The sequence below is a fragment of the Pundamilia nyererei genome, unplaced genomic scaffold (genome assembly GCF_000239375.1).
Source record: "Pundamilia nyererei isolate P.nyererei 1_Seehausen unplaced genomic scaffold, PunNye1.0 scaffold00159, whole genome shotgun sequence".
Classification (NCBI taxonomy): Eukaryota; Metazoa; Chordata; class Actinopteri; order Cichliformes; family Cichlidae; genus Pundamilia; species Pundamilia nyererei.
In genome coordinates, this window is record NW_005187560.1 from 924,521 (window position 1) to 937,919 (window position 13,399).

Below are 13,399 nucleotides of genomic sequence, written 5' to 3' on the forward strand. Positions count from 1 at the left end.
GTGTGTGTGTGTGTGTGTGTGTGTGTGTGTGTGTGTGTGTGTGTGTGTGTGTGTGTGTGTGTGTGTGTGTATGATTACGTGTGGCAGCATAAGAGGCCGTGAAGCGGCACTTTAAATCTCAACGCCGGGTTTGCAGAGCGGATCAAGAGCACGATGACAGTTTAGTTCGCGGCTGCGTGGGTGTTGGTGCTTTTGTCAAGTGAAAAGTGTTGTTTTGGCCACAAACACTCAACCATAAACACAAGCTATTGTTTCGCCAGCGCTGCCTTTGTGTTTCATGGAATAGCCGTACAAAAGCAAGCCCACTCATTGCTATTGCTGTTGTTGTTTGATAAAGATTGTTTTGCTCTCATATGCCCAGGACGGTCTTTAGACATTTGTTTTGCTCTCTAAGTAGCACCTCGACTCAATAATTGTGGGGGTCATTCTCAGTAGCACCTCCACCTTTATTGATGCCTTCTATTTAAAACAAATCAATAGAATTTATTGCCCTCCCCGCTGGTCGATCTAATCCTCCAAGTTTCCTTTCCTTCTTAGGCTCTGTGCTTCACTGGTTAAATTACAATCCCGCAGGTAATTTCCCATCATTCTCAATGCAAATTGAAATCATTCATTTCTTTCCCCCCAAGTTTGCTCCTATTAAATAACATCCAAGCCTGTCTATAGTGATGAAGCGGTTGCTCAGCGAGGCGTGTGTATTTATTACTGCTGGACCAAGAAGAATGGCAGGAATAAATAGAGGCTGGGTCTGAAGCTAGGAGGCTGGGCAGCAGAGAGAGGGGAGGATGTTGTTGTAAGTGCCGAGGCTTTATCAGTGAGCCGACAGAAACCCAACCAAAGCAGCGTTAATGCTCCCAAAATTGCTGCCCACTTTTATCTGTCGCCACACATCATGGCTGGAGTGGCTCAAAGTGCTGTTTTAAGAAGCCGGCCCCTCCACCCAGTTTGCGCAGTACGTGTGTGTGTGCTGGTATGTGCATATCAGCAATTGTGCTGTTTGGGTGTGTTTGTCTGAGGAAGTCTTTTTTAATTTCTGTCTGAGTAATTTTGAGAGGAAAATCATTCTTGTTCTTTCTGCCTTGAGGTTGTATTTTCTGTGGTGTGTGTCCTCCGTGTTAACCTAAGGGCATTCAAAACATAATTTGACAGTTTAATCAAAATCAATATTCCATCTGATTATAGAAGATTGGTAATCTGTGAACTGTAACCGCTCTCATTGCTGCCTTGGTGCTCATCACTGATTCCAGCACTGTTTCTGCCGGCTCGTGAGCAGTCTGTTGATATTTTAAGTAAAGCAACAACACAGATTTAGTTTCCTTCTCGTTGACAGTTTGATCGATGGGAGGCAGTGAGGGAAGGGTGTTTTTGTAATGATGGATCACCAGCTGTTACTGGGAGAGAAGTAAGGTGACCGAGTGGGATGAAATAGATGTTGTGACGTCACTGACTAGGTGTGGTTGGAGCTACACAGGGTAAAAATAATCCACTAGACACAGAGACCTCAAGCAACAATGCTGCGAAAAATTGACCTTTTCTAAACTATATTCAATTGCTTGTATATTCTTGATTAAAGTGCCTTAAAAAAGATATAATCACAGTTAGATATAATTACACAGTCGTGGTAAAAAAAAAAAGAAAAAAAAGGAAAACATGCCCCCCAGTTCTAAGGTTTTAAGTACCAAGACATCATAAAAACAATCTGGTCTTCAAATTAGGGAAATTAGATCTCCCAACAAAGTGAGTTCACATAAACTTAAAATAAATCCATTTGGTTTGTAGAAGCCACCATGTTCCCAGGCTATCTTGAATACAGTGACCGAGATAGATATTGCCATTCTGACTAATCATGTTTTATGTGTGTGGTTAGAGACCAGCTAAGTAGTATGCCAAAGGTGGAAGAGAAGAGAACTCATAGGCAATTGCATGGTGTTGTCTGTGCACTATCAGACGCTGATCATACCTACCCTTTATCTTCTCCTTTATCTTACCTTCACCAAAGAAGCAAAGACAAGAAGGAAAGAGACAATGTGCCCAACATCTGGATAAAATATCACCTTCTTCCTCCTCACTTTAAGCTGAATCTCCTGAGCTGAAGTCAGGGCTCTAATACACGAAAATATGCTTATTTATTTCAGATATTTCCACAGTTACTTCTTGTCAGCAGATTAGACATGGAGGTCTTAGATGTGAGAAGACCCTCCCATCTTCCAGCAGCTGGTGGCAAACTGGCTATACAACAAGAACAGCTGGTTATAAGCTAATATTATACCAGCTAATGTTAGGCTCAAGTATTCTAAAAATCACACTTTCCTTCTGATAAAGTTTGATTACATTCTCACATCGTATTAGAATTTGTTGAGTGTCTGAGTCTAACAATGTTAGATCTGCAGTGGATAACAATAGCCAACACTAGCTAACAGTAGCTAACAGAGGCTAACAATATCTAACGGTGCGTTCACACCGAACGTGATAGACGCGACCAGAGCGTCAGGTTTACATGTAAAGTCAATGGAGGAGCGCGATGAAGCGCGACTGAGGATCCCGCGAAAATTCAGAAGCAGATTTGCATCACGGAAACGTGAAATCACGAAAATGCACCAGTTGCGCGACTGACGCGTTTGAAGCACGAATAAAAATACGCACGGCAGTTTGTGTGGTGCATTTTGCGCATTCGTGCGCATCGCGTCTACCACTCAAGTTGGAAAAATCTGAACTCAGCGTCAAGTCGCGCCGCGACAACCAATCAGGAGCCTGGTTACATGATGCTCTGGCCTAGTTCAAATTGGCAGGTCCAGCCAAAGCCCCTCACTCTTCATTCAATATGGAGGAAAGGCTCATCAACGCCGTAGCAAACCACCCGGAGCTGTACAACACCAGCTGCTTTCTCTACCAAGAATTTTAATATTATTTCAAATAAATTTTTGTAATGACTAATGTCTCAGTTCTACTACACAGCAAATATTGGCACACAACTTGACACATGTAGAATTTATTTCATATTATACCAATGAAAAAATATACTACTATATAGGAACATAGTGAAGCCCAATTATTTAAGAGAGGTTAGTTTATTTTGGAGGCAAGCTCCATTTATTAAGAAATTTTTAAAAAAAGGCAGGAACGCTCTTTAGAGGTTTGTGGGTGGCGGGAAGTCACTGGGACTTCAAATGAGCATATATTAGCACAGGTATCGATAAAGGACTACCGTATTAAACACTTTTGCTAACCGCAGGCAGACGGACAGGTGCTCTGCAGGTGGGATTGAGCGCCTGTAGTTGGTGTTTAGGTGGGCAATGCTTGGACCGACGCGGGACAGCAGCTCCTCAAACTGGACGAGGGAAAGTCGGCGGTACCGCTGAAAGCAGCCGTCATCCAGACGCAGCTCCTGGAGCAAGTGGTGAAACTCACCAAACTGCTCACGTGTCTGGAGGACCTGATGGACCCAGGTGTGGCAAGGACGTCCTTTACGCCGCTACTCTGCTCTCCACAGTAAATAGAGAAAGGAGACTCTCTCTTCAAACGCTAGATCAACAGCTGCCATCTTGCAAACATACCATCTGGCACTACTTCATCCCACATGTCCGCTTCACGCGCGTGAAAATTGCAAATTGGTCACGCGTTGAGGTGCGAATGTGCACGTGACCAGCTATGGGCGTCTGGTACTTTTTGGTCGCGTCTATCGCGTTCGGTGTGAACGCACCATAAGAGAGGGTAGCAGTAGCTAAAAGAGGATAACCACAGCTAATAGAAGGACAAAAAAAGAAAAAGAGCGATACTGATAGAAAAGTTCAGGATATCCCCAACAGCTAGGATTATGCACTTGAATTGGAAGGAAACAAAATTCAGTTGACTAGGATATGCAGTCTCCTGATATCTAGTGGTGAAATTTTTGATGCTGTACCCTTAACAAAAAAGTCAAAATGCACAAGCACTGTGTAAAAACCAACTAAACTATTAATGCTTGAGTGTGGGAAATATTCAAGACAGCTGCTATTATTCCTAGGAGAAGACAAAAGTGAGTGAATTCCCATAGACTTCCTCATCTAACTCGAGTTACTGACTGACTGAACCTCTCCCCTGTGTTGTAGTGTTTGGCCCCTTTTTTCTGTCTTATTAGTGGAATTCTCTGATGCGACCTGCCATGTAGCACAGATCATCCAGAAGGCTATTAGGCTATTACTAAGCACTGATTAGCAAGTATGTGTGTCTGTGTGTTGTTTATGGATGTAGGTTGTTGGTGTTAGCTGACAGTGCTCCATCTTCAACTCTTGTTACTTCTGTCTCAAAATGACATCCACCCGACATGTCTCCCTCGTGATTGTGATAAATAAAGGAGTAATTCAGTTTGAGATACGATCTAGTCCTCATTAGCCCCTTGAGCCTTTAAACTAACATTAAATTCATCAGATTTCTTTGAAATTCATAGTTCATCCATTTCCAGAGTTAAAGCAGAAATGCGACCAAGATTACCATTTCTTCATGGCTCATCTTTAAATAAGTGATCTTTTTTTACTCAGCTGCTGGGCCTCTTGAATCTGCAGAAGCATTTCAAACTGGTTTGATCCACTGAGCAGCACCGTCTCCCTGCTGTGGGCATCAGGCTTCTTTTTATTCTGCTGGCAAAATGACCATTTCTTCACTCGCCTCCGATGAATTCCTTCACCATGGTGCTGTGATGAACGGATGTAAGATCACACAGTTGAAGTAACGCAATCTCTCAAGATGAAATGAAAACAGTCATGACAGTTAAACACAACAAAAGCTGCTAAAGTGCCCATAAAACATCATTGCAGTGAGTTAGTGTCCTTTTCGTGATGGTAGGTCCTCCATTAAAGTGACTGTGACTTCACTCCAAACTAGCTTTAATAACGTGAACCATAAACTTTTAGGTTCAGCGCTGGATGTTCTGCAACCTTTGACCTGTTTGTGGAGAGCGCGTTAACATTTCTCTGTGCCGCAGATGGGCCTTCAAGGGAAAGGGTTGTTGATTATTGATGAATTTCATTACCAGGCTGAGAGCAAATTGAAGGAATATGCCACCAGTGCTGCTTCATCAGACAGTATAAATATTCAGCAGGCACAAGCACGTGGAAAGAACATACGCTGCCGCGATCGCAACACACCCTCTCTGGCCCCCATTTCTCCTCAGTTTCTTTATTTGGTGCGTTTTTGTCATTTTGCTGCTGAATAATTAGATTTTTGAATCTTTGCGTCTCTTTCTGCCACTGTTATGTCTCCCCATACCCCTCCCCAGCCTTTTTTCCCCTCCCAGTATAATAGCTGGATGAGACAGACTGGGTTAAAAAAGGAAATTATTGTTCTGGGTGACAATGCTGCACAATATAGCAGGCAGACACACCCCACTCCCTCTGTGCTATGTCAAGGGAAAACGCTTTAACCAGTTTCAAAGGGGTTTTAACAGGATTAGATGGCCTACGATCAGAAATGTGCAAAGTGCAGATGCTTCTTTCTGTCGATGTGAACAGCTGCTTCACTCCAAATGCGCATGTAGCGAGAAAGCAGGTCCCTCCCTTTTCTTTCTCTGTATGTCTCTGACTTGTGTGTGCATGTGTGTTTTGCGTGTGTTTCTAACGCTAAAAGAACCTCTGCTGTTGTAAGAGTTTGCAGTCTTGCTTACATTCTCATTAGGATTCAATCTGTGCTCCGGGCTGACTGTATAGCTGCCGTGGCGTCAGCAGCCGGATCCCATGGGATCCCTTCACCAGACCCTGACTCATGCTACCGCTGCTGCACCATGTTGCCACATTAATGCTGCTATCTTGGATTTGTTCTGACCGAATAGCTTCTGCTGTATTTTAACAAGCAGCTCGAGTCAATAAACTGTCAAAACATCCCGTTACTGAAGGTTGAGGCTGTGACATCTTGTTTTTTCCTTCTCTCACAGAAATTGAATTGGACGCGGAGAGGATCCAATGCGTTTCTTTGCCCACACCGGCGTGCCTTTTACTGTAAAATGGCTGAAAAGTTATCACAGAGAGTCTCGCTCAATTATCATGCCAGACCTGTCAGTGTAATCATGACTCGACTAGAATAAGTTTAAATGGTTTATGTGGGCACTGGCTTTAGGATGGAGCCTGTGAGGTGTTTCACATCCTGCTCTTTGGGTGAATGATGGTTATTTTGTTGCCTGTTTTCCCCTCAGAGTGTATAAATTCTGAAAAGATGTTACGGAGTGCTTTATTTGCACATTAGTTGCAGAGTGCACAGGCAGATTAGTAGAATGAGCTCTAGGAGGCTATGCACTCCTTTTTTTGTGGACGTTCACTCAGCACAATCAGACCTGCTGAAAACACTACTGTCATTATTTCTTGGTGCAGAGGCTCAGCAGCTAATCAGATCATAAGTGGCAAGTGAAATTTTTAGCGAAATATTAACTTAATTAGTCATACCTCTTCTGTAGGTCCAGGCCAAATTAGCTAGTGATTTTTTACAGCTAGGAATCCGTGATACATCCAGCAGGGAAAAGGGACAACAATCTAACAACTGTCTCTTGGCTGTCATCAGTCTTTAATTAGCATGACTGTGGAATTGGTATTAAAGTGGGCCACACACTTAGTCAAATAATGAATTAAGTGTATGTGCAAGTAATCTCTATGAGCCAAAAGCACAGGCTCTGTATGATGTCAAAGAGAGGGGGAAACCTAAATCTGGTCATCTCATTCAACTATTAGCAATTCAATTTAAGCCTTCTGTTTGTGAGAGACAGCCAATCAGAAACATCCATCCATCAATTTCCGGATCACGGAGGCTGCAGCCTAAGCAGAGAAGCACAGACCTCCGTCTCCCCGGCCTCTTCCTCCAGCTTGTCCAGGGGAAAACCAAAGCATTCCCTGGCCACCTGAGAGATATAATTCCTCCACCGTGTTCTGGGTCTGCCCTGGGGCCTTGTTCTGGTGGGACATGCCTGGAAAACCTCACCCAGGAGGTCCCCAGCAGGCATCCTTGTCAGATGCCCAAACCACCTCAACTGGCTCCTTTCGATGTGGAGGAGCAGAGGCTCTACTCTGAGCCCCTCCCGGATGGCCGAACTCCTCACCCTATCCTATCTCTATAGGAGATGCCAGCCACCCTTCAGACAAATATAATTTCTACCACTTGTATCCGTGATCTCGTTCTTTCTTCACCCAAAGCTTGTGACCATAGGTGAGGGTAGGGATGATCGACCGGTAAATCAAGAGCTTTGCTTATGCAGCACCAATTCGTCTGTTGACCTCCCACTCTGCCACCCCCCCACTAACCAGAAACATAATGATATTAAAGGAGGGTGACTTTAAAGGAACTTTATATCATGCAAAGTTACTGTAGTTCAAGTCCAGTCCTCTAGAGGCCATTTTCTTTCATCCATCTATCCATATCCATTGCAGTAAAGTTCGGAGCTGGACCACTGCTGTGTCACTGAGGACTTCTTAAAAGATGATAAAATGCAGGAAGTGAGCTCTGGCAGGTTGGCAGTGGATGGTGCAGCCAGTTACTATGTGGAGCTGGATGACTGGGTTGTGGATGTAGCAGCTGGAGGGTCAAGGGAGGCTAGTTCGTCATCCTCTGGTTGTGGTTGTTGGCCAGGTAGGTAGCAGGAACAAGTGACTGGAAATTGGATGAAGCAGATGGATTTAAGGAGTTAAGGAGACTCAGATACTACTTACATCTGAGCAACTGCAGTCATCTTTCCGCTTTGCAGTTATTGGGAAAACTGTCCAAACTTGTGGGAGACTGAAGGAATTGTGGATGTTTGTTGATCTCCCACCCACAGGGTTTTAATGTTTGTGGATCCAAGAATCCAGGTGGAAATCTTACAGCACCACACAAACTCGTCTTTAAGCTCCCCAGAATGTACATCAACGTCGGCTGGGTCCATCATTCTGTCATGTTTGAGGGAAATGTGGACCCAAAAGCAGACCTTTGAGGCAAAGTAAAAACAAACAAACAAACAAACAAAAGTCCATAGAGGTCCAAACAGGTAAACACTCTGGGAGACAAAGAGTAAGACGTGACAAGGTACTAAGGCAAGTTGCAGCTTTAAATACACTAAAGGCTAATTAGAAACACAAGAAATGATTGAAGGAAACAAGGTACAAGTGAAACTAATCACTGAGAATGAGACAGGAGATTAAAAGTAAGAAAGTCTGAGAATATAACATGAAAAAAACAAGCAGGAAGTATCTTGATTTTCTGTATAAGTGGGTCAAAGTGCTGGGACCATGACATCACTATCTTGCTGCAGGATTCAAACCCAGGATGTTCATGCTGTGAGAAGACAGAGCTGACCACCAGGCTGGCCCTTCTAGAGTGCAAGGGAAAAAAAATATGGAGCAGGAAAATGAACATCATGAGTTCATCATCATGTTCATCACGTATTATTCTCCAAATAATGAATATTGTTGCAAAAAAAGTGCACTTTTCCCCCCTGAACTCGTATGTAGAAGCCTCAATATAAGCAGCAAGTAGGTTTGGTGAACCCTGCAGACTCGTTTTTGTTGGATTTGTTCTAGTCTGCTCATGTTAACAATTATAAAAATGATAAATAAGACGATTATGAATCTACCTTGAATCCCATAACTGCATTCGGGGTTTTTTGAGTCTCCATGCTGAGAACATTTGACCAGAAAGGTAAAGATTGCATAAAGAATAAGCAAAAGCTGCATAAGCTTTAATGAGTCTCATATGAAGCCATTTTTCTTGAACCAGTTGTATATATCTGGCAGTTATATGAGCTCATTTGCACTTGATTTCACAAGTTTCTAAAAAGAAGAATCAATATATTAATAAGGCATGTAATTGCACAAAGCTAAATGAGAGAAAAAAGCTGAACCACTGTATGGGGGAGAAACAAAAGAAATTACGACTTGACGGGATGGACAGTTTTTGTTGTCTTTAACGTCTTGACCTGCATATATGCCAAATGAGGACGAGAGAGTGTTCTGTCTGTGTGGTGACAGCTTCTAAATGCTGACTTTGATAGTGTGAGCGTGGAAGTGATGCTGTAGCACATTCCCTGGGCTCAGACTGTCTGCCTGCCGATCTGTGCCGTCTGCTCGTCTGTTTGTGCGTGCACGCTGTGTAGTACCGCCATCCTTTTGAGGACCTAACATCCTCACTAGCAAACAAAAAAATGAGCAAACATTTTGTCAATTTGGAGTTAAGGTTGAAGCTTTTAGACATGAGAGTCTAAAACAATATCAGAACTCATCTGTGTGGTCTGGTAGGTGCTTCTTTGCCTTCAGGCTGTGCTCTGGTTAAGGGACATGAATTGAGAGGATGCCCCAATTTAGAACGGGTGCAAAATGGTTTCGGCCTCGAAGGTGAATTATTCCTTTTTCAGTACTGGCCGTTTTCAAGTATGTTTTTGGGTGGCTCATATTTTTTTGTGCGTTCCCACAGCAGGGACCTCCCATGTGAGACAGATCAACCCTGAGCCCATTTTTGTTTTCTGAGGTTAGGCAGGACAATGTTTGCAGATGATCTCTGTACCGAGATAGGGACCAGGTGAAAGAGAGCGTGGAGAGGTGGAGGTACGCATTGGCGAGAAGAGGAATGAAGCTCAGTTGAAAGTGTGAATGAGAGGGAGGCTGATGGAAAAGTAAAAATGCAAAGAGCAGAGATAGCGAAGACAAATGAGTCCTGTGGTCAACCATCCAAAGCAACGGACAGTTTTAAAGAGAGGTGAAGAAGACATTGTAGGTATTATGGGGTGAGCATCAGGGATTAGGAAGAAGCTGAAAATTAGATTCAGTAACATTTTCTTAAATCAAAATCCGTCCATAATTGTGCTTACACATTAGTCAGAGTGCATGGTTTTGACCTATAGAAGAAGCAAACACACCGAGATCTGGTCATCAGGTCCCCTTCTCTTTAACGGAAGTGGTACCTCCTTAGCATCATTTTCCGATGTGCAGATATAATCCTATATTAAGAATCAGGTGGGGAGATGATATCAGATGAGTCACAGTACAATCAAGAGTTTGCCTCCTTAATCTTACTTTTGTTTCCTACCCTGCCTTATCTCTCTGTGTTTAATTTCGGCCGTTCCATTATGTGGTTTGGTGTAGAGAGAAAGAACTACTCTTTGCACATGTAAATCTCTGGCATTTTATCTGCATTGAGAACGGGGTTAGGTGAGATACTGACAGAAGTGGTCGCATTCTGATGCCACGGGAGAGCCAATTACAGGTGATTGGTTAACCCAGGGCCAAAGCATGAATGTGTTCAATTTCACCAAACTCACCTCACCTCCAACCATCTCTGTCTCTCTCCAGAATACAGAAGACCACTTGACGTTCTTGATCACAGTGCCCACTGCGCTCTTCCTCTTCCTGTCCATCTTCATCCTCGTCTGCATCGAATCTGTCTTCAAGCGGATGCTTCGCCTGTTCTCACTGCTAATATGGGCCTGTCTGGTCACCATGGGTTACCTCTTCATGTTCTCTGGAGGGAGACTCAGCCCCTGGGACCAGGTAGATCGTTTTCTTTATTTTCTGTGTGAGTGTTCGGGTTGATCAACAAGAGTTCAGCAGATGGCTTTTAAATGTTTACAGCTGTCCAATTTGGAATTGAGAATCTTGTAAAAGTGACTTGAAGGGGACCCTATCATGCTCAACTTTATTTTGTATTGTGACTGTATTTTGTGATTTGTGATGATGATAATGCCTGAAATTGTAACTTGACTACTGAAGTTAGTACAGTAGTGCATTACATTACTGCATTTCTGAAAAATGCAATGTGATTACAGTAAAGTGTTGTTTTGCAATGTATTACACCCAGCACTGGTTGACAGTCACAACAATGGTGGAACAATCATTATACTGGTAAAAATCATGAAAGGAAAGATAATAACACAGCCAGGTGTTTGAGCCCTGCAAAGAAAATGCATCAGCTTGAAGTCATATTCGGCAGATACGTTTTCATACTTTTATAAAGCTGAAGGATTCACACACTTCAGATTAAAACTTCAATATGAAATGGAAGCAGCAAAGCTTTTCTGCAGACTCTGAAAGACTTAATCAGATGCTACCTTCCTGTGAAGTAAACTAACTGGATATAAAAGATGGACATAGCTTGTGCACTTAAAGAGGGTTTAAGCCCAAAATTCACACTTTAGCTCATTTAATTACATGTAGATTTTTCATGTAGATTAGTCACATAAGTACCATGAAAAACTTTAAATTTAATGGAATCTGATAAAATGTAAATAAAATGTACTTTCATGATTAGTTTACGCCAAGCACATTTTCCTTAATGATTAATCAGTTGATTCAGTGTAAAGTTGATCGTATATATTTCAATTTATTATTATTTTTATCCAGTCTTTAAGCCGTTTCGGGTCCAAACTTCACTTCTGGCCCCAAATTCAAAGGAACACTACGGCATCACTGAAAGTTAAAAACTGTCTAAATTCTTTAATCTTTAATAAAATCATCAGTGTGCCTGCTCTACCAGGTGTAACAATTAAGTTTAACATCCAGGCATCCATGATTATTACAATTTATTAAATTTAATGGAGTTAGACGTTAGCGGGGAGTTAGCTAGCTAGTTTCCACCCAAACATAATTTATTATGCTCTGGCTGAGAGATTTCTGAAAAAAATTAAACGTACAGCTCTGCTATCACTTCCAACATAAATGAAAACAAAAACCTAAACAGAAGTGATGTTTGTAGGGTTACTGAAGTTGGACTAGCTGGTATATAATGATGTGCTACGTGGTGGCTAGCTACAGAGCTATGTTAGCATAACATAAACACAGTAAAGATGGAGGATGAACGCTAACTTTTTTCCACTCAATTAAAGTTAACATGATTGCTCCGGAGAGGTTAGGGATAAATGCAATCGCATGGCACGATGCTGTAAACGGACTCAACTTTAGTCAGGAGAACAACTGAGATAATCCATCCACAATACGAGGTTAGTCGTTAATATACTGCTGCATGAGCTGGGCTCCCGTTATATCGCAAGGTTTTAAAAACTGAGCTTTAAAACGAATAGTGGTAATAAAAACTGAGAGAGGCCGACAGTGATCACTGACTTTTTTTAAGGGCTTGTTCAGATTGAATAGAAGAAACAAAGCATTAAAACATGTTAAAAACACAACAGCCTTAATAAACACAGAGTAGTTTGGACCCGGAAGCCAGGTTCATATGTCATCACTTAAAAATTGGATAGCTTCAATGTTATTGAGGGTGAAGAATTATTGGGGTGAAGCCTATGTAAATGAGCCTTAAAGCTACATTTTTTTCAGATAGCCAGCAGGGGGCGACTAAGGGGGCATCAAAGTCTGCGACAAACAAAAACACAGATTTATGACTCCCATGATCCATACTCTCAGTAAACACTCTCTCTTCATGAGTCATCTTCTAGTTTCAGAGCATAATGAATGCGTCAAGATGTTTATTGTTTAATATATGATTTCCATGGGAGTGAAAAAGGAGGATAATACAGGGCGCGCTTGTGATTGACAAGACTTTTATCTACAGTCTACAAAAACAAACAATTAATAAATATGTGACTTAAGCTGTTTGGTCACACATTCTTTCTAGCCCAGATACTCTGCTGCCTTAAGATAGCGTGCAGGAGACAGGACGCAGAATGACCACTCGCTGCAGCAGACTTTTATCTCCACTGATTCCACACTGATGCAAATCAGTGCCACAGGACATCACACAGACTTTGTAGTGGGAGCTGGCAGGTTAAAGGCCATTTAATGCCAAGCCAACTGTGTCAGAGATTTGCATGCGTCTCCCACTGTTACACGTAGAAACGTTCAGCGCTGCAGTACGTGCGTGAAAATGGCTTACGATTACCCGAACCTGATAATTTGGCCTTTCGACACGTAGCCGTGCATTCAAGAGTCTTCTCAGGATTTCATGTGACAAAGAATTTGCTTCCGCACACACACCTGCCATTTAGTTTAAATGTGTATTTTTTGAATGCATACATGGCTGTGTGTGTGTGTGACTGTGTGCGTTTGAGGCTGTGTGTGAGCGCAGAATTAATTTGACGTGTTAATGAGCCCTGATGAGAGCTGGAGGTGAGCAGATCAGCAGACAGACACATTAGTTTTCAGCGCCAGGCTCCTTCTTTCTCCATTTCAGGACTCCTATTTTCTCATGCTAGCACCCTGTCTCCATCTATTCATCAAATCCCATTTTTCTCTCCTTGGTTTCTCCACCTGCCTCCTTTTATCCTTTTAACCTCCACCCACAACCCACTCCCCACCTCTCTTTCTCCGTCTTACCTTCGTTTTACTTCTTCGATTCCACGGTGGGGTTGGGGATATTTTTAACATCGGCCACCTGTGAGAGCATAATCATTCTGCATTATTAATTATGCTATTTTGCTCCCATGACTCTATCTATCTATCTATCTATCTATCTATCTATCTATCTA

The 13,399-nt window shown here is 42.5% G+C and overlaps 1 protein-coding gene across 2 annotated transcripts in view; it reads left to right on the top strand.

Annotated features, from left to right (window-relative positions):
- Nucleotides 1-13,399, top strand: part of adcy2b (adenylate cyclase 2b (brain)) — a 76,187-nt gene that overhangs the window by 3,672 nt on the left and 59,116 nt on the right. For both annotated transcript variants that reach the window (XM_005745478.1, XM_005745479.1), the window contains exon 2: nucleotides 10,275-10,472. In XM_005745478.1, coding sequence (XP_005745535.1) covers nucleotides 10,275-10,472 — 198 coding nt within the window. The remainder of the gene's footprint in view (nucleotides 1-10,274; nucleotides 10,473-13,399) is intronic.